This window comes from Trichophyton rubrum (genome assembly GCF_000151425.1).
Source record: "Trichophyton rubrum CBS 118892 genomic scaffold supercont2.1, whole genome shotgun sequence".
Lineage (NCBI taxonomy): Eukaryota > Fungi > Ascomycota > Eurotiomycetes > Onygenales > Arthrodermataceae > Trichophyton > Trichophyton rubrum.
The window spans coordinates 3,529,372-3,553,289 of record NW_003456428.1 but is presented as its reverse complement, the minus strand read 5'-3'; the positions used below and the strand labels follow the sequence as shown (position 1 = coordinate 3,553,289).

General features: G+C 47.8%; 10 protein-coding genes across 12 annotated transcripts; 1 reads left to right on the top strand and 9 right to left on the bottom strand.

Moving 5' to 3' along the window:
• Positions 1–1,188: 1,188 nt before the first annotated feature.
• TERG_01346 (uncharacterized protein) lies at positions 1,189–2,094 on the bottom strand (the record flags this gene model as incomplete). The annotated part of the gene is made up of 1 exon (XM_003239315.2): positions 1,189–2,094. One exon carries the CDS (start codon positions 2,092–2,094, stop codon positions 1,189–1,191), a length of 906 nt encoding a protein of 301 aa, XP_003239363.2.
• Positions 2,095–4,739: 2,645 nt separating this feature from the next.
• TERG_11704 (uncharacterized protein) lies at positions 4,740–5,060 on the bottom strand (the record flags this gene model as incomplete). The annotated part of the gene is made up of 1 exon (XM_047750775.1): positions 4,740–5,060. One exon carries the CDS (start codon positions 5,058–5,060, stop codon positions 4,740–4,742), a length of 321 nt encoding a protein of 106 aa, XP_047605388.1.
• A 610-nt stretch (positions 5,061–5,670) lies between these two features.
• On the bottom strand, positions 5,671–6,385 carry TERG_01344 (60S ribosomal protein L22; the record flags this gene model as incomplete). The annotated part of the gene is made up of 4 exons (XM_003239313.1): positions 5,671–5,797; positions 5,869–6,065; positions 6,154–6,195; positions 6,371–6,385. 4 exons carry the CDS (start codon positions 6,383–6,385, stop codon positions 5,671–5,673), a joined length of 381 nt encoding a protein of 126 aa, XP_003239361.1.
• Positions 6,386–6,749: 364 nt separating this feature from the next.
• TERG_01343 (uncharacterized protein) lies at positions 6,750–7,861 on the bottom strand (the record flags this gene model as incomplete). Its single annotated transcript, XM_003239312.1, has 8 exons — positions 6,750–6,824; positions 6,893–7,042; positions 7,097–7,182; positions 7,236–7,338; positions 7,397–7,530; positions 7,592–7,645; positions 7,707–7,743; positions 7,796–7,861. 8 exons carry the CDS (start codon positions 7,859–7,861, stop codon positions 6,750–6,752), a joined length of 705 nt encoding a protein of 234 aa, XP_003239360.1.
• Positions 7,862–8,376: 515 nt separating this feature from the next.
• On the bottom strand, positions 8,377–9,701 carry TERG_01342 (uncharacterized protein). Of its 2 annotated transcripts, XM_047747749.1 has the most exons (2): positions 9,205–9,701; positions 8,377–9,098 (listed from the first exon to the last, which is right to left on the bottom strand). In XM_047747749.1, exons 1-2 carry the CDS (start codon positions 9,240–9,242, stop codon positions 8,720–8,722), a joined length of 417 nt encoding a protein of 138 aa, XP_047603713.1. In that variant the 5' UTR covers positions 9,243–9,701; the 3' UTR covers positions 8,377–8,719. The 2 variants fall into 2 exon arrangements, with proteins under 2 accessions (XP_047603713.1, XP_047605387.1); XM_047749269.1 differs by having other exon boundaries at positions 8,377–9,701.
• An 848-nt stretch (positions 9,702–10,549) lies between these two features.
• TERG_01341 (uncharacterized protein) lies at positions 10,550–12,506 on the top strand (the record flags this gene model as incomplete). Its single annotated transcript, XM_003239310.1, has 3 exons — positions 10,550–10,604; positions 10,670–11,207; positions 11,276–12,506. 3 exons carry the CDS (start codon positions 10,550–10,552, stop codon positions 12,504–12,506), a joined length of 1,824 nt encoding a protein of 607 aa, XP_003239358.1.
• Positions 12,507–13,097: 591 nt separating this feature from the next.
• Positions 13,098–13,400, bottom strand: TERG_01340 (uncharacterized protein; the record flags this gene model as incomplete). The annotated part of the gene is made up of 1 exon (XM_003239309.2): positions 13,098–13,400. One exon carries the CDS (start codon positions 13,398–13,400, stop codon positions 13,098–13,100), a length of 303 nt encoding a protein of 100 aa, XP_003239357.2.
• A 340-nt stretch (positions 13,401–13,740) lies between these two features.
• Positions 13,741–16,992, bottom strand: TERG_01339 (glutamate decarboxylase; the record flags this gene model as incomplete). The annotated part of the gene is made up of 5 exons (XM_003239308.2): positions 13,741–15,276; positions 15,360–15,886; positions 15,959–16,561; positions 16,631–16,875; positions 16,975–16,992. 5 exons carry the CDS (start codon positions 16,990–16,992, stop codon positions 14,981–14,983), a joined length of 1,689 nt encoding a protein of 562 aa, XP_003239356.1. The 3' UTR covers positions 13,741–14,980.
• Positions 16,993–17,299: 307 nt separating this feature from the next.
• Positions 17,300–20,444, bottom strand: TERG_01338 (uncharacterized protein; the record flags this gene model as incomplete). The annotated part of the gene is made up of 2 exons (XM_047747748.1): positions 17,300–18,408; positions 18,467–20,444. The coding sequence occupies 2 exons, from the start codon at positions 20,442–20,444 to the stop codon at positions 17,300–17,302; spliced, it is 3,087 nt and encodes a 1,028-aa protein (XP_047603712.1).
• A 1,046-nt stretch (positions 20,445–21,490) lies between these two features.
• On the bottom strand, positions 21,491–23,612 carry TERG_01337 (uncharacterized protein; the record flags this gene model as incomplete). 2 transcript variants are annotated; one of them, XM_003239306.2, is made up of 3 exons in its annotated part: positions 23,070–23,612; positions 22,898–23,009; positions 21,491–22,834 (listed from the first exon to the last, which is right to left on the bottom strand). In XM_003239306.2, exons 1-3 carry the CDS (start codon positions 23,246–23,248, stop codon positions 21,491–21,493), a joined length of 1,635 nt encoding a protein of 544 aa, XP_003239354.1. In that variant the 5' UTR covers positions 23,249–23,612. The 2 variants fall into 2 exon arrangements, with proteins under 2 accessions (XP_003239354.1, XP_047603711.1); XM_047747747.1 differs by having other exon boundaries at positions 22,898–23,612.
• Positions 23,613–23,918: the final 306 nt, after the last annotated feature.

Here is a 23,918-nt window from a genome sequence, read left to right as displayed (position 1 = left end):
ATATAGGAACTATGACCGAGTAGAGGTTATGAAGTAATCAGACACGAACTAGAAGTTTCCCTGGAGAGGAAAGCGATGTTTTTGATAGTAGCTGCTCTGCAAGCATTAACTAACTAGTTATTCTCGCATTTTGAAATCCCTTGAATAACGGAAGACTGATTGGACACGCCCCTGTATTGCAACAACGCCGATTTTCCCTGCACTCCGTATTCTTAAATTATTTGCCATCCTCGCTTGTCGCTCCGCTGAGTAGGTATACCCGACCTGTCTTCGCTACCACCCGAGCGCGGAAAAAGTATTCGATGCGGATGTTACACAGTGGATGAATGCGTTTTGAACCATGCGGCTCCCCTATGACGTCAATGAACTTACAGCCCGCCAAGGACGGCAAATACACGGCCTGATTGGTTGGACCACAGGCTTAAGTGGACCAGGGGGGCCAGGAGTGTCTGACTAATGCGGGCTTGGCCCCCTTAGTTTCTCACGACGCCGCTTCCTCGGCCAGGGGTAGCCCAGCCACTGTGCGAGTACGCTGGGTAAGATGGCGCTGGCGTAAGAGCTGCGTTCCATGGAGTAAATGCTCACTGAGATCGCCTGTACTCTATCCATATATCTACAACATCTATCTCTAATGTTTATTATCATACAAGGTTCTCCGCAACAACGTAACAACTGTAACGGCAAATTTTAAATCAGCAAAATGCAAAACACTGTAAGTCGTGAGGTTAAATGTGAAGTGGGCTTAGGACACTGTTGGTTGGCCATCGTTATAATGTTCCGACCGATCTATGTGTTGCATATACGGGAAAGCAGCGCAGAAGCCTCCCATCTGCAAGTGTCGGGTATAAATCAGACCGCTTTCCTAATCGTGTTGGAAATCCGTGCACAACTGCAAGGGTATATGGGGGAAGGTGTACAGATTATTTCGTGTTAGGTCCGGGGTGCAGTGGCTGGTGATGGTGGTGGTCAGGGAGTTGCAGAGAACCCTTGTACAGGACCTGAGTCTCCATATTATTTCTCCCGTTTTGTGGCCAGTACGGTACTCGACGGGAACAACCGCACTGGGTGGGATATCGAGAAATGAGAGTAAAGGTTTGAGTAGCAGTGGCTTTGCCATTCAGAGTGGAGTCAGTTGTACGTGGATTCTCACTGACACCGAGTAAAAGAGAAGCCATACGCATACAGGCATCAGATGCGGAATTCTTTCTCCAACCAGTGTCTCACAACGATCTTCCCTTCCTTAAATGATTCTCTAGGTGACCTAACAATGATGGCTGCATGGCTGTGCCGAACCTGATGGATATGTACCGGGTATTTGCGGAACCCAACAGCATTGAGATTATCGATAATTTGGAATTGAGCAGCAGTCAAAGCAAGAGTAGGAAACGTAGCTTCTCCAGACTTGTGGACAGTGTTGTTATCGGTGCTTTGAAGTGGTTTTGTTGCAGTATATGCTGTTGCTACAGCAGGTAGAGGCTGCGCAGGCGTTGGGGTTTCACCATTCATATCATGAGGCCTCTCGTTGGTAGCCGTAGTCAACCCTGATATATACTCTGGCTTCTGTGCTGCGTTTGCAGTTTCGTACATGTCCTCAACGGCATTCCGGAACCCATTCGTGATTAGTGGAACCCTATAAGTATTGTAAATTACACCGGATTTACCTTGTTCATGCAGGCGGATGCGTTTCTCGCTCCGAATTGTTTGATAGGCTGCATTTATTAGGAATATTACCGAAACAAATCCAATGACGGTGAATACAGCCAGTCGAAATGAGAATACCGATATCATCGAGTAGGCAGAGTAAGTTAACTGGCCAAGGAATGATTGAGATTTTGGCTTGATGAGTATTGATTGATCGGGGTCAATGACTATCGGCGCGTAACCGTCAACATAGCTTATAGAGAGATCATCCACTTGTGTAAAGGGATCTATCCTGGATATTGCGGTTGTGTAATAAACTGCGCTCAAATCATTGATGGCGTTTGCATATAGGGTTCGGTGTCTAAATTTCTCAAGCGCAAGCATAAATATGCTTCCCGGGGTAGCAAGGATACTGAGAAGCGGTTTTCCAGTGTCACGGAACGAATCGATCATGAATAACTGTCGGCCTGAAGTCGATACACAGCGAGCACCCAGCACATTCCAGAAATGACTTGTCCTTGCAGGGCTTCTCACACCGACGTGTGGTGAGGCAAATGTGGTAAAGTTGATAGGTTCAATATCCTCAAAGTATCCTTTTGCATAGAGTAAACCGATAGCATATCGAGCTATCAGTCCACCCAATGAATATCCTACCACACTCAATTTGCGAATCTTGCACCCCTGCTCAGCGGAGCCCTTGATTGCTTCCTCCACTTCGTGGGCTACCCGCTCTCCACCTAACTCGATACCGTCGTATGTGAGATTTCCCGCATTGCTTTTGGGGCATAGTATCTGCAGTGATGATTCGCCGTACTTTTCCCGCAAAGAGGATACGATATAGTTAAGGTGTGATGGATTACCCCATAGCCTGATGCCTGAAGTTAGCCTTCGTTCCTTGATATTGTTGTATCACGCTCCCACGATCACTCACCCATGAATTAGGACGCAAAGGTGTTCCCCCTTCGAATCATTTGAATTCTGACCGCCTTCTTCCATAGCTAACAGATCAAGAATTGCTTGTGTATAACTGGATGGAGAATGATGGCTTGTAACATCCACCCTTTGTCCCCTTTATATCTTGTTGTGCTGTTGGAATCGCTGGAGCCTACGGAGATAAGGAAGGAATTAACGTAAGTTTGTTTGTATTGTTTGCATTGTTTGCATTGTTTGCATTTCAGACAAGACGTCAATCCACTTTTCAAGACGTCAACTTCGGTCACCAACGTACTCCCAACACATATTCTACTATCGTCTGTATTTGATAACCTTTCATACACGTATTCTTCTATCTTATTTATCCTCAGTTGGCCGCTGTATATGCGTCTAAAGTGATCACACGGTTCCACCGCAAAGAAAGTGCCGGGTATTTACCCGATGCCTCAACTTGCCGCATAGGGCGAGCTTAATATATAGTTCTCTCACCGCAGCCTTGAATATGGGACACGGGCCCAGTCATTGATACCCTTTTCCTACCCTTGCCATGTAAAGTTGCTCCGCAAAACAGTGGCACTTCTCGCTTTCTTCAGCCTCACTAGACATCGATAGCCGTACTCCTATGCTTTGAGCATATCAGACCCTCCATGGGACTTAAGTCTAAAGCTACGCCTCCGTTAATTTGAGTTGTGAGGAGACGATACCATGTTTAGCTCACTGGGTTTGTTCAGCGCAGTCCCTTGCCCCCAAAATGACCAATGCACCGTCATAAATTGCATATTCTCACATCGAGAGGTGAAGAATGCAGCCACCCTTCCATCAACCGCTGATTCCAAAGAGAGAGCGAATCCGCGGCCTGAAAATATAGAAGAACCCATTAGGAAGAGGCAGCGTTTATATGACAATGGAGGGACCATGGGTGAATCTTCCGGCCAGAAAATCGACGCTGCTGTGGTTGAACATACTACTACAACAGTTGCGGAACGGCCTAAATCCTCTCCCCCTAGGAGTAAAGGCAACCTTAACTCATTAGGGAGACGAGTGTCTCCTCCCCTAGTCAACCGCACTGCCACCCGTGCAAATGTTGCAGAACCTTTGGCAGAGAACCATGATAAAAGGACGTCAGATACCTCATCTGTCATGGAAAGGAGGCAAATAAAGAAAGAGAGTCTCAATCCAAGACACTTGTCTAAACCTCCGGCAACGCATGTAATTCGCACGTCAATCCTAGTCAAATTGCACAGCGCAATGGTACGCCTTAACGAGGAGTTGAAGAAATCCGTGGACCCGTCCAAAAAGTGTATGATTCTCTCCGCTGATGAGTTGGTTTCGATGGCCTTGGATGAAGAAGAAAAAATTGCGAAAGAGTCGCCTGCTGTCTATTCGAATGTCGTTAAGCTACGTATAGTGAAACTGACGAAGATGAAACAGCAGGAATGGCAAGAGACTGTGACAGCTTTCCTTCGAACAGAAGGCTCACCAAAAACGATAAAGCTAGAAGGCTCGCCACCGAAACCTGTATCAACTGGATTGACAGCTGAAGAGGAGAAATTAGTCCTCTCAACGCTCTATGCTTCTACCGGAGATTTGAAAGAGCTTGAATATGTCATGACTCCTCCATCAATGGATGAAGTTTCTGCTGCAAAGCGCGGAATAGAGGCGTCACAGGGGTGGGAGAAATGTGACCGATGTAATGGGAGGTTCCAAGTCTTCCCAGGCAGGAGATCTGATGGTGCCTTAACGTCATCAGGCCCATGTGTCTATCACTATGCAAGGCCTATTCGGCCGCCAAAGCAAAAAACAGAGCACATAGTGGGACAGAAAGAGTTTTACTATCCTTGCTGTAAAGAACCTGTTGGAAAATCTACAGGATGCACAAAAGTAGATTCCCACGTGTTCAAGGTCACTGATATGAAGCGGTTAGCAGCTACAATGCAGTTTGAACGAACACCGCGGCAACCGGGCAAGAAAATCCTACCACCAGTCTGCGTTGATTGTGAAATGGGGTATACCACGTTAGGACTTGAGATGATTCGCCTAACTGCGATAACCTGGCCGGAAGGTAAATTGCTGGTTGATGTTTTGGTAAGGCCAATAGGAGAGATATTAGACCTTAATACTCGCTATTCCGGCATTCGATCCGAACAATTTGCTAAAGCTACACCTTATAAGACCGACCAAGCATTCCCTGCCACAATGAAAAAGCATGATTCCAAGTCAACTAATAATCTTGAAATTGTTGACTCTCCTGCAACTGCAAGGGAGCTGCTTTTCCAACACCTACAACCAGAAACACCTCTCATTGGCCATGCGTTGGACAATGACCTTAATGTTTGTCGCATTATCCATCCTACTATCGTTGACACTGTGCTGTTATATCCACACCCAGCAGGTCTGCCAATGCGAAATGGTCTTCGAGCTCTCACAAAGAAGCACCTTGGGCGAGATATACAAGCTGGTGGAGGTACTAAAGGCCATGATTCCATAGAAGACACTAAAGCTACCGGAGACCTAGTGAGGTACAAAGTGGGAGAGAAGTGGAAAGCTCTGAAACGCTCAGGTTGGACTATTCGTGATGGGGAGTTAGTGAGTCCGGCAGGTAATGGAGTCCCCCAAGGATCCTGGGTTTCAGATACTGGCTTCGGTGTGAAGAGGAAGGTTATGGATGGCACCTAGTGGTGCATGAACCTTTTTACTTTATCGGCTGTACACCAACCCCTATTGCACATCACATCCTAGATTATTCTCCGGTCTTAAAATCGAAAACCATAAACATAATATCTATACCTCCAAGTCCTATTGCTACAATTAGTTGGTTGTTTAGAAAATGAGCAAAAAGGAGAGCGTCGAGGCCAAAGAGCCGATTATATTGAATTATAGAGAAGAGATGCGCAGCACGCAAGCTTCAGTATCATAAAGCTCATAAGCAGGGCACTAGTCATCATAGATTGGTAGAATCGAATTTCTCCATCCAGTCACAGGTAACATCTTCCCTCTCCTCAAATCCTTCATCAAAGCTCGAATGGCCCATCCACCTATAGAACGCAACGGCCTAAACTTTTGATGAAAAAAAAAAAGGTCATTCCGTCATTCTATTTACTCGTCATCCTCCTCAACCTCGTCCTGGACAATGTTGTAGAATCGGAGCTCGTAAACACCCTTGGAAGCGGAGACAACGCGAAGCCAGTCACGGAGTTGCTGCTTCTTGAGGAACTTCTTCGTCCTAAATTGAGAAGAACGCCAGTCAGTATTGATGTATGGAATAATACAGGTATTTTTCAGGGAACAACGCACAAGTACTTGAGGTATCGGCCGGAGAAAGGAATGTGAGTGATGACCTCAATCTTGCCGTCGCCAACCTGGGATATCTGAACAGACTCGCCAAGGTTGCCTACACGGCCCTCAACCTTGATCCTGTCGTGCAGGAACTTCTCGAAGGCAGAGACATCGAAGATCTTGTCATTGGCAGGTTGAGAAGCATTGATGATGTACTGTATAAACTACCATTAGAATGCGATCTTCAACGGACTTGATTCTGCCCTAACAAGGCAAAGTTCAAGAAAAGGGCAGAAAATGTACCTTCTTGGTGACCTTCTGCTGCCTGCCTTTGGTAGAACGGGCCTATTAATTTATAATAAACCACCCAAGGCGGGTGAGGATGAGTTAGCCTACTGCTCCCATAGTGGCATATTGTCGTCTTCTTGAAGATCTTTTTTATTCGCCCTGCGGGGAGGGACGAATTCCGAAATCGACTTCAAGGGGGAACAGCAAAGCAATTCTCAACAGGTAGACGTACAGTTGTGGGAGCCATTGTGACGGAGGTGGATATGTGTGACTGGGATAGACCGCAAAGAGGTAAATATCCTGCGGAGTTGTTGTATCGGCGTGGTGGTTCAACTTCGTTTTCGCTCGTCGATTTTTCACGAAATTAAGACGTGAGGATGAACTCTTGGCGTGGGTGAAATAGGGTTAGGGCTAGTTTAGTCACGTGTAGATATAAAAGTATATTTCTACTTGGAGGTAAGAATGAGATGGGCAAGCATGAGAACTTCCGGATGCTTGGAAAAGTTATTAGGCTGTCTGAATAATTCGTTGCTTGCTCCTGCAGATCTGAGCGCCATGGACATAAAACTATGAGAGAATAGAGACCACAGGAATAGCGCCGGTTGTTACAGTTACTCGTGGGCCCCCTTCTTGGGAATCAAGTTTCGGAGAGACAGATCATACACTACGTCCTCAACCTTTTTGACCTATATCCATGGATCCATCAGTAAATTGGTAGTTGATAAGCTTATGTTTTAGCTTGGGTTGTGCGCACGTTATATTTGATCCCGTCGCTTCTCTTTCTCAGAGAATCATTCTTGAGGTTAAGGAGCTGGAACCCTGCGTGAAGGTCAGAGATAAAGGTATGGATTTGTAGAGGCCGAGTATAATCGCCAAGGGTAACTGAATTGACAGCGAGTCGAGACTGCGTTTCTAGTTAGTAACTACAATTAAATTTTGAGGGATTAAAACGGCATACCAGTTCCTCAACAAGAGAGATAAGAGCATGCAAATACTCTTCGATCGTAAGGTGGAAGGCATCCTGGTCCTTCAGGTTGACCGGAACTATTATTAGAGTTAGACACTGCCTCGGATCATGGGAGAGTACGGCTACAAACCGGCAAGGAACTTCCCCACGTCTTCAATGGTCATGAAGGTCGTGTTGTCGCTGACAACTCCCTTCATACCACCGAGCCAGCTGCAGAACTCAATCGAGAAGACCTGTTCTGGCGTGTCAGCAGGGGTATAATGCACCTTGAAAGGAGCCAGGTGTCAATACCAGGTTCTGCAACTCTTTACTCCAGAGGTGGTTATATTTGTAGAAGGGGTGCTTTGAGGCAACAGTCACCAGCTTGGCGATGTCCTCTCGCTGTGCTGAGATTTCTTTTGTGGCATTATCAAGGATAGGGTTTACTTCGAGGTGGTATCAGCATGTGCAGACGCTTCTATTAGCATGACAGAAAAGTGAGCCTACTCTGAGATGGAGGCGTAGAGTGAGCTCGTGAGAGAAGCGCCTGAACAGCTCTGCCTGTTCCAGTGATACCCCATTAGCCTTGGGAACGTAGACACAGAGTGAACGAAGAGGTCACCTCGCTTAGAAAGCTCCTGGACAATATCTTGAATTTCCTGGTCGTTTGGTTAGTTCGGGCTGAGAAAGAGAAATACTCTAGAAGCATACATCACGGATCTTGGACTCTTCATCGATTTTTGACTGTAAACTCTCGAAGATAGACGAGTTAATCATGTTGGGCAGTTTGTATTGGATGTCGAAGGTGGTTGAGTGATGGTTATGTTGTGAGATGTTAGGTTGCTTGGTTCAAAACAGTTGCTACTTGACCGTTTAGCCCTGAGCTCAACTTTGCCCAGCACTGAGGCGTCAAAGCAAAGCATGGCCACTAAAGCCGACAAAAGCTCGAATCTCTCTTCTTTAATACTTCAGCAAGCCGAAGATATCAATGAAAAAAGAGGTAGGTTCGCGTCGATCGGTGGTAGTGTAAGACCGATGACACGGTGCGAAAAGACATGCGCAAGCACAGAGGTCTAATCGCGCGGTACAAAAATAAGAATAATCACTTTCGTATTCCTTAGAATACTTTCAGAGATTAAACTGAAAAGAACAGATACTACACTTGATCTAAGCCATAATGGCAAAGAGAGCTGGAGAAGAAAAGAGAAAAAAATTTTAAAAGAAGGCGGGCGGCTGGAGATATTTATACCTGGGCGGGTGGGGCCAGCGCTAAGCGAGGTTTCCATACGTGGCTCCCATTGGCTGACCACGAATGACAGCAGATTATGTAATATATTCTTCAGGAAATACATAGCACTGTCTCCGTTCCGCTTTGGGAAGGGGCCTCAGATTTGGTGGACGCAGGAGAGCAGCGGAGATACAGACGACGCCAGAGGTAGCACTGTGCATAGAGGATAGGTAGCAAGTTATCTGTACTATCTACAGGAAATTTTCGTTGAAGGTTACGGTATTATGATGCACGTTTATGACTACGCTGTGGTATTGGAAAATTCACCAAAATGGCCACTGTGCTTGGGTAAATTGTGGGAGTCTATCAAGGTAATTAAAAGAGCAGTCTTCTCATAGCTATTTGTTCTACGGCTTCCCCAATTCATTGCCTAGGACATCGACGTCCAACTCTTCCATCACGCTAACGACGACGCCTAGCGAGTCCATAAAGGCGTTCACTGCCACTCGTAGCATTCGGTTGGTAGTTGCTCTGTATTCAGTCTCCAAAACCGTTAAGCTCTCATCACTGGCATCTAGATTGTCATCAGTAGCAGTCTGCCCAGTTTTACGCTCTCCTGCTGTCCGGTTTACTTGTATTTCAGTTTGTTGTGTGATGATGCTGGATGACTCGGGATTTGTGAGACGGAATGTGCGCTTGACCAGCGGTGATAGCTCAAGGTCTACCTGTAGCGCGCGAAGGGCAGAGGAGGCAAGTCGGTGTGTGGGAAGGGGTACGGATATAGTGCTGCATATAATCATCACAGTTAGCACTTAGGTGAGTAACAAGATGTGCGGAGCAGAATATGAGCGCGAGTAAGGAACACCTGAGTCTCAGTCATCGGCCAACATACAGAGAGTAAGGAAAATCTTGCTCAGTAGCTTGTGCCATGGTTAATATGACTACCGTAGGGGCACACCAGGATACGTTGATATGCGTTTGGAAGAGGAATTATTGGGGCCAGCTTGATATTTTCGCACACGGCGGGGCGGACACGGTATCGTTAAGGCAACGGCCGAGTCTTATGCCAGTATTAATAGCTAGATAGCCCCCAACAGCGCACATTTGCTGCTGTTTGTTTCCCGCACCGTAATAAAAGCGATAGATTGGTGGTATCACTTCAAAGCGTCAGGTTCTTGATTATGGTTCCTTGCATCCAGAGGTGTCTTTCGCCACTAAGGCTTGCTTTGTGGAGTCGGTTTCAAGGATGCCGCACCAGAAACAGATCACACCAATGATATATTCTTCCTATGTTTTCCTATGTTGCCTGGTAACCCTGCATTCCCGTCGAACTGAGGAAGGGGTCCGCCTGTAGCTCAACTTGGTATTTTCATGGAAGGGCGAGGATGCTGTCCATGGTTCGGGCATCTCACCTACCTAACCTAACTGGATTGGACGGAAACGGCATGGATAAACAAGCAGCCGGTGCCTGTCTGTAGGTACCCTCGTGCCCAACGGTCGTCCCCTTTTATTCCCGGAGGCACAAACCAGGCACACAGCATCATCTCGTCCACGTCTCGTGCTCGTCTCGTCCTCTCTCTCGTCCTTGTACGCTTATCTCACCGTCGCCTCGCCGTCGCCATGGAAGAGCTTGTTGCCCTGGCGCTTCCGTGTTTGTTTTGGTCTTAGCGCCCGCTGCGCGCTAGCCTGAAACAGCAGCTTGGCCCACTCAGAGCCATATGTCCAATCAGCGGCGCCGGTCTCACGCGGTTGCCGGGTCGACCGAGGAGTCTAACCTTAATGGGACACGTGACAACATAACAAGCAGCGGTGGTCCATGCGCTTTCGCTGTCTCTTTTGGGAAAAAAAGGAAAAAAGGAAGAAAAATAAAAAAAAACAACAACATCAATAACATCAATATCATAATAAATAATATTAAGGTCATAACAACATAAACAACAACCTTGCCTCGTGGCGGATTTATTATCCTCTCTATTCACACTCTCTACTCTCCTTTTCCTTTCTCTCGACGCTATCACCAGGTTATTCTTCCGTCGCCATCCTTACTGTCTATCTGTAACCTCGATAATGCAGCTTTGATCTTGCAACGGCCTCTCTTCAGTATATTACGATCTCGTGGACCCAAGCCTTTGCTGTCGTCGCTGCTGCCGGAGGAAGAGCTTGCCATACCTTCTGCCACATACTCTGTGTACAGACTCGATCCCAATTGAGTACAGGACAGATCGATCTAGCTCAATATGCCGCCATCAGGGACCTCTGGGCTGTACGGTGCTCCGATCGAGTATATTCAAGGTATATATATGTCCCGATTCATATACTGCCCTTGGGATGCGGCCATTCAGCTCATTCTCTTTTAGATCGCCTTTACCTGGCTTCTTATCATAGCCCACCCTCCGAGAATACTCCCTTTCCGTTTCTCGCAGCGCCTCCAAAGTCTCCCAGCAAGAAGCGAGCTGGCGCGAGTACTCCCTCCAGAAAGCACCAGGCCAAGGCCCCCGTTTATTTCAATATCGATGGTTTGCTCCTGTACAATTCTTTCCATGCAGACTTTGGCCCCCTCCATATCGGTCACCTGTACAGATTCGCGGTACACTTTCATGAGATCCTGGGAGACCCAGAAAATACCGATCGTCCAGTGGTTCTGTGGACCAAACCAGACCCTCGAAGCAGGGCAAATGTTGCATGTGTCGTAGCTTGCTATATGGTGCTGATTCAATCCTGGCCTCCTCACCTAGCACTGGCCCCGATTGCCCAGGCAGACCCACCATACATGCCATTCAGAGATGCCGGGTACAGCCAGGCGGACTTTGTCCTTACTATCCAGGACGTCGTATACGGCGTCTGGAAGGCCAAAGAGGAAGGCCTTTGCGGGCTAAAGGATTTCAGTCTAGAAGAGTAAGTTCATCTTTTGGTCTCCACGTTTACTAGCCAACGGTGCAGGTTTAGGACTAACAGAAATGTAGATACGAAAAGTACGAGCGAGTTGATATGGGTGATTTCAACTGGATCACTCCAAGCTTCCTTGCATTTGCGTCGCCGCAACATTCTCCCACCGCAGTTGTTCCTCAGAACACTCCTGAATTCGCTGCTTTGCCTTCCACTATCGAGCAGATACAGGACAGCGAGCTGCCAGTTCCCTTTAAGAATGTGCTTACCCATTTCTCAACCAGAAATGTTGGCCTGGTTGTACGCCTCAACTCCGAACTGTACAGTCCATCGTACTTTACTGCACTTGGAATCAACCACATCGACATGATATTCGAAGACGGAACCTGCCCACCCCTCCCATTGGTAAAGCGGTTTATCAAGATGGCACACGAGATGATCACCATCAAAGAGAAGGGAATTGCAATTCACTGCAAGGCTGGTCTTGGACGAACTGGCTGCTTAATAGGGGCGTATCTCATCTATCGATATGGATTTACTGCGAATGAAATCATCGCATTTATGCGCTTCATGCGCCCGGGTATGGTTGTTGGGCCGCAACAGCATTGGCTCCATCTGAACCAAGGAAGTTTCCGTGAATGGTGGTTCGAAGACCAGCTTAAGGAGAAACTCTCCCTGCCTACCCCCACCACCCCAGGGCGTGTATCCTCTAAACAAAGACTCAATGGCAGCCAGACAGCAACACCACCACATGGAAACCAAGCCAAGAGAGCTGCTCTTGGTGAAATTGATACCAATGAGAGTGTCAACGGCTACGCAGATGAGAATCTTCCTGCTCCAACTCCAGGACAACCAAGAAAGTCACATCGCAAAGACTCAAGGCACCACCCATATGCCCGTACGCCATCTACCAGTCTAGGGGGTGTAGCTGCATCCCCGAGACGAGGCCTGTCTAGAACCCATTCGAATAACCGGGCCGACAGCGATGAGGAGATTCAAGCTCTTGTCAACCGTGTTACTTCCCCACGGACCCCTGTTTCCACCTCTCAGCGATCCCTTAGCCATTCTGCTACCCTGACCCCCGAGATAGACATCCATGAAGACGTGGAGAACTGGGTTGGTGACTCCGGTTCACCAAAACCCAAGACTCCATCCAACACAAAGAGTGGAAGCGGAGTTCTAGGAGTGAGCAAGCAGCGGTCCAACCCAAGACGAACAGCCGACAGCCGGACTGAATCTCGTGGAGTCCGCAAGTCAAGTGGAAGAATCGGGAGTGCTGGTAATATCGCCAAGGCGAAGAACATCTGAGCTCCTTGCAAATCAAACAAACGGATCCAGGCTAAGCCCGGCTTTTGATGACGTCCAATGCCGCTCTATTGGCGAAGTTCATCGTATTCCTCTTTCAAAGACGCAAATCTTGAGCTTCATGTTTGATTTAATCGTGTACAGAATCTTTTGATCTGTCCCTTTTCTGTTTTCTTTATCCATTGCCCTGTTTCCCCTGACGCAGTGTGGCTTTTTCTTTTTCGCTTGATTTTCAGTTGATATCTATTGGTTGTTGCCGCTCAATGATTGATGCATGGTGGGAAGTTCTGGAGTTCTATGCGTTCGGCTTTTTATGGGTGATTTTTGCCTTTCTCTTTTACACTGTGGTATTGTTACTGCCTAGTTCTTGTTTAATGTCTTTCCTTTCTCGCCCATCCCCGACGTCTCACGTTCCTTTCTGGAAGTGATAAAAAGCGTCTGCTAGAGGCATGACATGGAGTTTACATGGCCGAGACAGATATAAAATGGGATTTACTCAATTTAATTCATTTCTCGCATTCTTTGAAAATCATGATAGTCGTAAATCGTGGATGGAGGACAAGTCGGATCAACTTGCTGTACCAATCTTTGGTTCTACAAAGATTTAACGCTCTCCATCGCCTTTGTCCAGTATTTCTTCCGCTCATCGGCGGCAGTGGTTCCAATGCACTCAGTCAAGTACTTGGACCATCCCTCCTCAGAACCAGACTGCAACGCAGTCCTAACAGCGGGAGTACACTGGGTAGTCAAGAACCACGCCGCTGATCCAAAGTCATAATCATCCTTGGAGAGCAGCATATCCAAAACCGCCTCAACATTGTTTGTCTTAGGGCCAATCTTGGCGGCTACCTCAGGTATCGACTTGGCATAAAGGGCGTTGAAGTTGGGCATTTGCATGTTCCGAGCTAACGTTCATAGGTTAGTTTTTTGTTATGCCTGTCTATAGGTAGAGAGAGCATGGAGTATCCAACTTACTGCCTTGACCGGGTCTACCGGGGAATACGTTCTTCTGATATTTAAACTCTCCTGACTCCAGTGCCATAAGGCTCAAGATGGCAGCCATCTCGGGCTTGGAGGTGATCTTGTATTTCTCGAAGGAGCGAATGATTGGCTCTGCAGCTTGGGAGGCGCTTCGGCACTGCCCTTCTGCCTTTGCGGCGGAGACGCAGGGTTCCTTAGCCGAAGCTGGAGCAATCTCCTTCAAAACTTCGATCATTTTATCTTTGGATATGGTTGATGATGGGCCAGGTGTCCCAACTGGGTGGAAAGTAGCCTGAGATGGGGCCGGTGGAGGTGGTGCAGGGAGAGTGCTTGGAGCTGCTGGGACATCATTGCAGTCGTCCTTGGGAACTGGGTTGGCAGAGGTGTAAGATACAAGGAGAAGGTATATCGTAGTGGTAATGAAACGCATGTTGAAAGTGCTCTATAAGTCGTTTGTCTTTGTTCAAGTCTGTATGCAGCAGAATCCGTCGCTGATGATGCTTGTAGCTGTTGATGGAAAGAAGAGGAGGAAGATACATTTTCAGATCCAGGATAACTCGACCGGTATATATACCCACCAACAACGAGTTCTTTCACCAGCTGGCCGCTTGTGACGGCGCTTCCCTCCCTCTGCGAACATTCATTAACTCGATCATCACGCTAGGGTGCGTCCCCTGCGTCAGTGACTCCATCTTAAGTCTTTGATAGCTGGCCTATTCCGGGCCTGAGAGTGACCTTTGAGGCCTCCCGTTGGCTGCAGAGGCCCAATGCTAAGCTTCCGGCAATGCTTGTCTTCACTTCACACTGGATATTATAACATGTAATGGGTATTGAGTGAGTTGCCCCTGGATATCGGTGGCCAATCTCTGTTCACTGGTGGCGCTCTTCATTTGGTATCCTGGTAGGTCGAAGCCTGGCATGGTGCGCCGTCACGCTTTTAGTGGGAACGTGGGTAACGGACCTAGCGGCCACATGCTGTCGAAGCAAAGAATGAATATGAGGGATCATGATTCTATTCGTGTATTCCCCTTTTTCACCCCAGGAAATAAATCTGTTGGTGGTGTGGAGTGACTCGTGTCGTTTCATGTTTGTCGACGGTGCGCACGATGAGTGGCTGGCGCTGCAGCCCCTGAGAATCGAAGCTTTTGATAGTCCGGGATGTGCATAGAAAAGAAGGCCACCATCTCACGGTCACATCCTCATCTCTTCTGCTTGGGACTGTACGGAGTATGGAGTAAATGATACATAAGATTCGAGACAACCAATGGTTAGATTAATCGAACTTTATAACCAACTGCCTTTCCCATTAAGCTATAGCTACGGGCACTGTGGTTGATTGAATTTGCACTCAACAACTTTCATACAAGAACGACTTCCTTTCATTCAGCAAGGCATTCCCTATACTTCTGCCACAAGACTCTCATTCCTCCACAAGAATTCTCAATCGTATCTGTTCATTCCTTCATCAACTATCTTCCCTCTGCACTATCTACGCCCTAACAAACAGAGCGGTGGATTCCACTTCTCATCGGATGGCCAGCAGCCTTTTCTTTCTTTCCGCTTGGCCGCTTTGAGACCTTGTGAGGATGCTCTCTGTTTCTTACACGGCGCCGTTCAAGGTTGGTTGGGCCTGTCTGGAGTGCAGACAGGTCGACAGGGTCGGATTTCATCAGCCTCTCGGTGACTGCAGCAATATCTGCCACAAGCTTGTCTATAAGGTCTGCGGCCATGCTCTCCCGGACAACCACCCGCAGAATCTCCGTATTCTGCTCTTTGGGAGGTAAGGGGTAGTCTGTAGACCCCAAGAGTCAGTGTAAACACATTGCTATGCACAATACACCGCCGATTTAGTTTAGGGGAAGTGATATGACTTACTGGGAATTATATACTGCTTCGACCTCAGCAGGAGGCTTATACTCTCTTGCTTCACGTGGGGATAATTCTCCTTGAATGCATCTGAGAATCGGAATGTTACCACTGGCAAACCAGCGTTATAGTCAGCAGATGTTTCGTCCTCCTTATAGGGCGTAATTTTGTTCAGATGCTGGTGGTAGAATTCCCCTTTTTTCCGGTGGATATCGCTCAAACAGACAAACCATCCAGTCCGTTCCAAAGTTTTGCTCAGCAGTCTTGCATTTGCCAAACAGTTTTCCATGATTTCTCGATACCCATTGAACCCAAGGCGGATCAGATTATAGTACTGGCCAATTACCTGTGCTCCAGGCCTGGAGAAGTTCAACGTATAAGTCTCCTCTCTGCTCCCGAGGTAATCAAGCTCGAAGATGAGCTCTTTTGGCAGATAGGAGCGGTCTCGCCAGATTATCCAACCCAGTCCCGCATACACGAGGCCGTACTTATGTCCGGATGTATTGATTGACTTCACTCGAGGAAGTTCGAAGTTCCTTGAAACTTCACATTAGCACAGCCAGGAAAACGGCACTGTTCAGCAAGACAAAGACATAGGTCACACATACCATTTTGGCCCTCCAGCCCCTGCGTCAGTGAATGGTGCAACAAATCCACCGCTGGCAGCATCAACATGAATAGGGATATCTATACCGGTTTCGGACTGTATGCCATCCAGGATATTAGAGATCTCTTCGACAGGTTCGTAGTGGCCAGTATAGGTGCTTCCAAGGATTACAAATATCCCAATGGTATTCTCATCCACATTTTTCTTGATCAACTCTGGGTTGAGACGAAATTGGCTCTTCTCGGATACATCCAGAACTCGAGCTTCAACGTCAAAGTACCTGGCGAACTTCAGGAGAGCTACCTGAGCGTTCGATCCCATGATAATATTTGGATTAGAGGTGTCTTTTCCTTCATCCTTACGTTTCCGCTGCCAGTTCTTTTTCATGGCCAGCCCACCCAACATGATGGCTTCAGAGGACCCAGTTGTCGCAGATCCGGTGGCTTCTTCTCCTGGTTGTGGGTTCCATAGATTGGATATTATGGATATACATCTTGCGTGTATAGCCATTAACGCAGGATACTCATCTGCATCCGCTAGGTTCTTACTGATATTCTCAACAACAAGCTGATTTGCTTCTCGGTCCATGTAAGTACCAACGAAACTATATGCCAAACAATCATTAGCAGCTACTTTCTTGAGGGGATCAACGGTAGCACCGGGTCGCATGTACCTTGCCATGTTCAGATTCGGAATACCATCTAGATCGAGTTCATTGCTCAGCATATGGTGCACCGCATCTGCGCGAGCACCCAGCTTAGGGATCTTGAATTTAGGTATCTCCTCTTTGCTGGAATATCTCGTTGAATACGGCGTTACGGACGAGACCGCACTTGAGGTAAAGATGTTAGAAGCCTCCCGCTCCTGTTCTTTGTCGAGATCTTCTCGAAATTGTTTGATGATAGCATCAGGATCAACCTATAGGTATGATCGTCAAAATTAGCAGTGGTCCCGTAATCAGTTGTGGGGGATTATGATTGTATCTGTTTCATGTGCTTTGTATGGACCAAAACCTACATGCGATGAGAGCAACATCTTCGATAGCTATAACTACCAACGCAAGCATATATCCACCAATTACGTCCAATTCACCTACAAACATAAATCCTTGGTGTTATTTTGGCCTCTTCTTTTTCCTTCTTCTCAGTTGAATATATATCTCTACGCTTTTATTGTTTTTATTTCCTGCATATTCCTGTTTTTGGTCTGATGAAGTCATAAAAAGCCAATAACTGCTAGCTACGTCATTGGTAGTACAATGCAGTGAAGCACAGCATAGAAAAGAAGAACTCAATTCACTGTTCTAGATAGGAATATTGGGCAAAAATTGTAATGATTCCACTCATCGCTTAGCGTATTCCGTCACAACACTTTGTGGCTCTACATATTTACCCAATGGAACGTATTTGATATCCTTATATCCAAACGCCCCTGGCCCGCCAATCTCCAGTGCTCTTTCGGTATCTGACCATCGTGGGGAACATGCAATTCCCAGCACAGTCACCATAACGCCATATCTGAATTCGGGGACCCCAAGTGCCTTTCCAGACTGCGTGTCAAGGACGCAGATCAGATCAGGCACTGTTGCCACATATTTCTCGACGCCTTCGTTGGAAATGTGTTTGGCATATATATTTTCGTTCTTGAAAGGGATCTTTAGGACACCTCCGGTGGCCACTGGTATCGATGATCGCCTAGCCTCTCCTGGGAGCTCGTCTGCTACACTTGACTCAACTTCTTTCTTAAGGACTTGCTGAATTGTGATTTCGCCATATGAATGGCCCTTGAATAGTCGTCTTTCAACGGCAACTATTTTTCCTCGGAATAGAATCTTACCGGATTCAGGACCGCCAACCTCGTCAATCATCTGTTCAGCCACGGTGCTAATGGTGTTGGAAGCATTTGCACGCGCGATGCAACGCCCAATACGCCACGCAAGGGACATGGTATTGAGTACACCGAACCTTAACATCTTGTCACCTGTAGTAGGACGGGCGGCCAAACCTACACTCGACCCCATTTCTGCACACGAGGCGCGTAGTGCTCGATCGACAAGTTCATCACTTGCGCACTTGTTCATAATAATTGTGCTCCCACTTCCGGAAAGGATGCAGCAAGGCACCAATTCGCCAGGCTGATATACGCATATAGTTGTTTGCCAGAATGTTGGGTAGGCCCGACCTACACAAAACAAATGAATATCAGGAATATTAAATGGAAAGGAAGATTGATACATACCCATCCAATCTGCATCAACTACAGGGCGATCATAATGTTTTGACGAGCCGATAGAAAGTGGCAGGATGCCATTGCCGCCACCGATTTCTACTCCCATTACAGCATCAAAGCTGTCATGTTTGAGATACTCCATAAGGGCATGGATGGATTGTTCAGTCTCGTTGTTTGCTTGTCGTTCTACAGAGACAGCTGGAGAACCCATGTGACCGCCCCCTTTCAGTGGCATCAGTACTATCAAAATCAAATCGTGAACGCAAATGACTCAACTTACAATATATCACAGCGTCCTTTTTTACAGAATACGGGTCGATGATACGTATAGTGTGTCCTTGCCGTATCTGATCGCGAATTCGGATGTGTTCACTGAAAGGCGAGCCTCCACCAGCACATCCCAGGACGTAGCACCCATCAGCAAGCCAGGCAACATCTGTTTCGGAAACAATCCATTCGTCAATCCCTGTTTGAGGGTTTTTCACAACTTTCGGACGGTAGGTTGCAACATCTACTGTGTTGGCACTGAACTCTTCGGCATCAAGATTCTGCTTAGGAACCTCGCTATATATTGTGTCATCCCCTTCGTCATCATCCCCACCATTTTGTATGTTGTCAAGACTTGGGGTCCCTTCAGGCGACAGCTCACCAACAGCACGCGCAATAACGCGCACTTGGTTTGCGACGTATTGAAGAGGCATCGAATCAACCTCGGCCAGGTATACTGTCTCTCTGATAGCACCAGAGGCAACCGCTTTTTCAATCGCCCTGGCTTTGGCTTCATCAACAACTTCAGCTACCGTCTTTTCAGCTGTACTCTCTATAGAGTCAACTGTGCCGCCAACCTTAGACATGGCAGCGCCGACTGCGTTTGCAACGGAATGAAAAGGGGGGAAAATGACCTTTGAAACGCCATCAAGTTCTGCTGGAGCTAAAACCGAGCCGCCTCCGACTAGCAGCACGGGTAAAGGGGCCGGTGAAGTTTTCATTTGGTCAATAACAGTTTCCAGCATAGATTTCACTCTTGCCTGCGCAGCGGAAACCAGCTCCTTGTCCAAATCCTTGACCAAGTCGGGGTTGCCAATCTTGGCTCCAGCAGCCACAGCAATATCTGTTGCTGTGAGAGTGTCTCCTCCGAATACAGTGCCTTTGGTGCTGAGATAATGGCCGACGGAATCAGGTCCGATGGTAGTGTTAACTTCTTTGTGACGGACTATGGAGCCACCCCCGAGACCAATGGATTCGACATGGGGCATGCCAAAATTGATCTTCACGCCAGCTACTTCGACGTACGCAGAGGCCTGACGCGGGAATCCAGACGGGAGCAATACTCCAACGTCCGTAGTAGTACCACCAATATCAACGACAATCGTTGCCGTACGGTCATTTCCGGTATCATCTGGCTCGCTAAGTCCTAAATATGCAGCTCCTCTCATAGAATTGGTTGGTCCAGAGGAAAAAGTACGGATAGGGAGTCTTGCAGCAGAAGGAGCATCAATCAAAGTTCCATCATTCTGAGTAAGGTATAGAGGACAGTTCAGGCTTAAGCGTTTCATTGCTGTCTTAAAGCCTCGGATGGTACGCCGTGCAAATTTGAGGATGGAGGCATTTAAAATGGATGCATTCTCACGCTCAAGGAATCCAATTTGGGAGACTTCTGAAGAACAAACAATATCAACCCCAGGTAGCTCCCTTTGAATGATCTTTCGAACTTTGTCTTCTTGGAAAAAGTGCTTGTCAATTGGAGAGAATACACCAGAGATGACGACTGCGTCTAACCCTAACTCTTTAATTTTGGCACATTCTTTGACCACCTGAGCTTCATTTATAGGCGATTCTGCTGCTCCATCAATGGTGAGCCCACCGTCAACGTAGGTGTAATAGCCGTTCATAATTGACTTGAGAACTGGTGGGAAGTCTGAGAAGGGGGGTACCTCTCTCGTGAAACTCTTGGAAAGCCGGATGATGGCCACTTTTGATAGGCGTCGAGCATCGTGTTCTACTATGGCGTTGATAAAATGCGTTGTCCCGATGGTTAGGCAGGCAATTTGATCTCTCGGTACCTTGGACTGCTCAAGGACATTGAGAACGGCTGTTTCTATCCCATCGGTAACATTGGGACTTGTAGTTGGGGTTTTATGTTGAGCAATCACCCCGCGATTTGCTTCATTCATGCCACGAACATCCAATATGACGCTGTCCGTGTTGGTGCCGCCGACATCGACACCGATCCGATAAGGAGCTGCTAATGATGACATTGTCGTGGTGGACACGGCATATAGAGATCACATATAACGTCCCTGGATCCGATGTAGAGACAAGGGGAATGTAAAATTTGGATGATGCGATGTACGAGAAACCAGAATCCTTCCACATGTCAAACTCGGAGTGTGTGGCTTGGAAGCTGTAATTTATACCTTGTAGACCGGGATAACTGAGTATCCCGATAATTGATAACTGTCTCAAACGTACTGAGTATCTTGGTATACAATTACCAGATTCAAGCCCGGGGCAATAGTCATAAGAGAATACGGGGAAGATGAAGTGTTCTGGCCGTCAAAAAAGACATGCAAACCCCCCGTAATATTCTCATGATCGAGTTCCACTTCACGCAAGTTATTGTCCTAATGCGGCAACTAATTTGACATCCGGATGCTAATTATCGCATGGTGAGAATGACCATGTGTTGAATTCATGCGAAGAAGTTCGGGGTCGGAGCCAGCTGATAGGCTGTGGTTCTGATGGCTTCCACAAGGCGGAAGGTTAGGCTTCATTTCCACCAACAGATGTAGAACTTGGCCGATGGCTGTCAACATTGTTTCCTCCCACCCCCAGATTAACTTGCTCAAGATCATCCCCGTTCAAGCTCGGGAGTGCAAGTTGATCCCCTGTTATTGCAGGACAAATCATCGGTGGTAGCTTCTCGGGCGAGGGAGACGTGGCCAGTATGGTATGGCTAGACCACTCAATATTATGCGATGTTCCCAAATTCTACTGAGGGCCTCCAAGATGATGAAGCGGGTTTCGAGAATCGAGGGCCAAAAGGACTGTATCGCTTGCGATGATGCGCTGAAAGCAAGGATGGCTTTACAGTCCTCCAAAAATGGTCATTAGGCTTATACACTGGACGGCTGAGGGATTGTATCCGAGAGAGAGCGAAAGATGAATTTGATAATGCGCCCAAAAGAAGGTATCCCTATGTAAGACAAACATCCTCCAAGAAGAGAAACAAGAAAGAGAACAAAAGAAAAAGCAAAACCGTTATTACTCAAACACACAAGTCATAAGATCGCTCTATATAGCTTCATTTCCAAGCACCCTGGCTCAAGGAGAGTAAACCCTGGATGCAGTCAAGATCCTCTTCCTGGTTCGAACTTGTGCCGGGGAGAGATGGCTTCCCACTAAGTCCGTGGTCCCTGTTTTTGTCATGGTCCTTTCGAGGAGATGTTATTCCTCGCCCAATAATTCGATTTCCCTCGCGCCGAGCATCCCCTGATGTTTGAAGAACACGATTCTGCGGGTGGGCGGTGGGATGTAGTCGGCGGCGACGAGGGCCTACATCCTGTGTGCCTGGGAGCCAGTTTTCCTTGTCGGAGTCACCGTTGTGGAAATCTGTTTTGGGCTTCGTTTTTTGGTTTCTGTTGCCCTGAGAGCTGTTGGGTTTGGTGGTGTTAACAGTCTCTAATGATGGCTCGGTCTCCAGCCGGCCAAGAGAGGACACAGCGCGGGATAGTTTCTTTCGCTTCTTGGGTGGGTTAGTGGGTAGTAGTGAGTTCGGAAGATTAGCACATGGCGATAATATACGCGCATTCGCGTTGGAAGCTCTCCTACGAGAGGACCTGGCGCTTCCACTCCCGTCAGGCGTAGGGCCCGCTCCGATTTTAGGCGAGGAGAGAGCGCTACGCGCGTCTGTATCACAATACAACTCCCATCTGCGTGAATCTCGAGACCGGCCAAATATATTAGCAGCATCTGGTAATTTAGATCCAAATGAGACGGCACTGCTTGTTCGTCGAAGGCTTCTAAGTCGGGACTGAAGAGAAAGGGGAGTCGAAGTACGGTTTCGTGAAGGGGACGGTGACGGCTCTCCTGCCGTTCGAACAACTGCTTCACCGTCTGCAGAGAAAGCAATTCGCAAAGAATCGCGAATTTTGGGAGGAGACGGAGTCTTTTCATCTTCGCCACGTACCACTGCCTCGCCATCGAAGGAAAGAGAAAGACGAAGAGATGGCGAGTTCGTGGAGCCAAATGATCTTCGCCCGTTTTCAAGTTCAACTCCTAGTCCACTGACGCCTGAATCCGCACGCTTCCTCTTACCCGAGGAAAGCTGAGAACGTAATCTTGGTTCATTGACGGCAGAGCACACTCTACACTGATTTTCTTGAGATTTGGCCGATGTAGAAGTTTGTGAGCTTTCGAGCTGTGACGATGCGATATTGTGTTCGCACTGGCAGTTGGAAGGTGTGCCCAGTGTATTACCGTTGGCATCATCGGCACTTAAATTCAGCTTTTCATTCTGCGTGTTTGGTGGACTAGCATCTACAGTTTTCTGAGAGCTTTCGAGTTCACGTGTATTCGAGGATAGTTCATTTGGATGTAGCGGTTTGGATTTTCGCCTGTCGTTCTGCCTTCTGTTCTGAAACCATATCTATAATGCGGGGATTGTTAATGTCTGGCAGGCGACGACGAGGTCAACCGACTGAGACCGTACCTGAACTTCCTTATCCCCTAAAGAGACTCTGCTGACGATGCTCGCTCTGGTAGCCTTGTCAGGCTTTGGATTCAATCGGTATTCCGCTTCTAAAATAGCATGGTCCTCGGGGCTGCCAGTCTTGTGGTTAGTTCCATACCCTTCGCATGGTCGGTATAGCCAGGACACGTACCTGGTGCGCCGACGGCGCTGACGGATGTACACCTTACTATCGACTTTAGGTGGAAGATCCTGCGTCAATGTCTTGTTGGAATGTATTAGAAAGGAGTAGTTGTTGGCAGACTCTGGCTCAATCGCGACGGTGGAAGCAGCTGTATCGCCCTCATGGTCCGTCCGACGCGAGTCATTCATGGCGTAGATATGATATGCAGGCTAGGTCGACGGAGAAGCGTAGCAAGAGGAGAGGGAAAAGGAGAAGAGGAAGGGAAAGGGAGGAGGAGAATATGAAGCGTCGTCAAAGGCGAGACTCCACTAGCTAATAGTCGTGGTTCCTCCCTTGCTTTCTCGTGTCGCGATAGAACACGCTGAAAACACAAGACAGTACGGGCCGTTGAGCGAGGTATTTGGGTTGGCGCCGATAAGCCCGCTCCGTGCAGGATAATCCGTCTTTTGCCAGCTTATCGTCAGCGAGGAAAAGAAGACCCTGGCGGTTTGTTCTCTTGGCCAGTCTCGATAGCGCGTTCCCCCGAGGCAGACTTTCAGGCCAATAAATCCGGGATCAGGAGACGAGAAACAACACAGGGCTTTCGCGGACCCGGTCGTATATACCCTTTAAGCGCCCCCAGGTATCCTCTGCCAGAGAGCCCCCTTCGTTCTGATCTTCCGAGGAAGCGCTCGATGTCGTTCGTCTTTGGTTGTCTTGTTTGCGTCAAAATAAAAATAAAGTCTAGACGCGCTAGACGCGCCCGATAAGCGCGAAAGACAAACGCGGTTGGGAGATCTAACAGTAGCACGTGATGGGTTTCTAGCACACGGAAGCAGCGTTTCGAAAGACACCACGGATGGGACTGAACAGGACGCG

Bases quoted from the DNA above. Each gene is read 5' to 3' on its own strand.
- TERG_01342 (XM_047747749.1), bottom strand. From the start codon at position 9,242: ATGGCACAAGCTACTGAGCAAGATTTTCCTTACTCTCT. The intron at 9,099-9,204 runs GTATGTTGGCCG...GATTATATGCAG, and splicing joins CAAGATTTTCCTTACTCTCT to CACTATATCCGTACCCCTTC.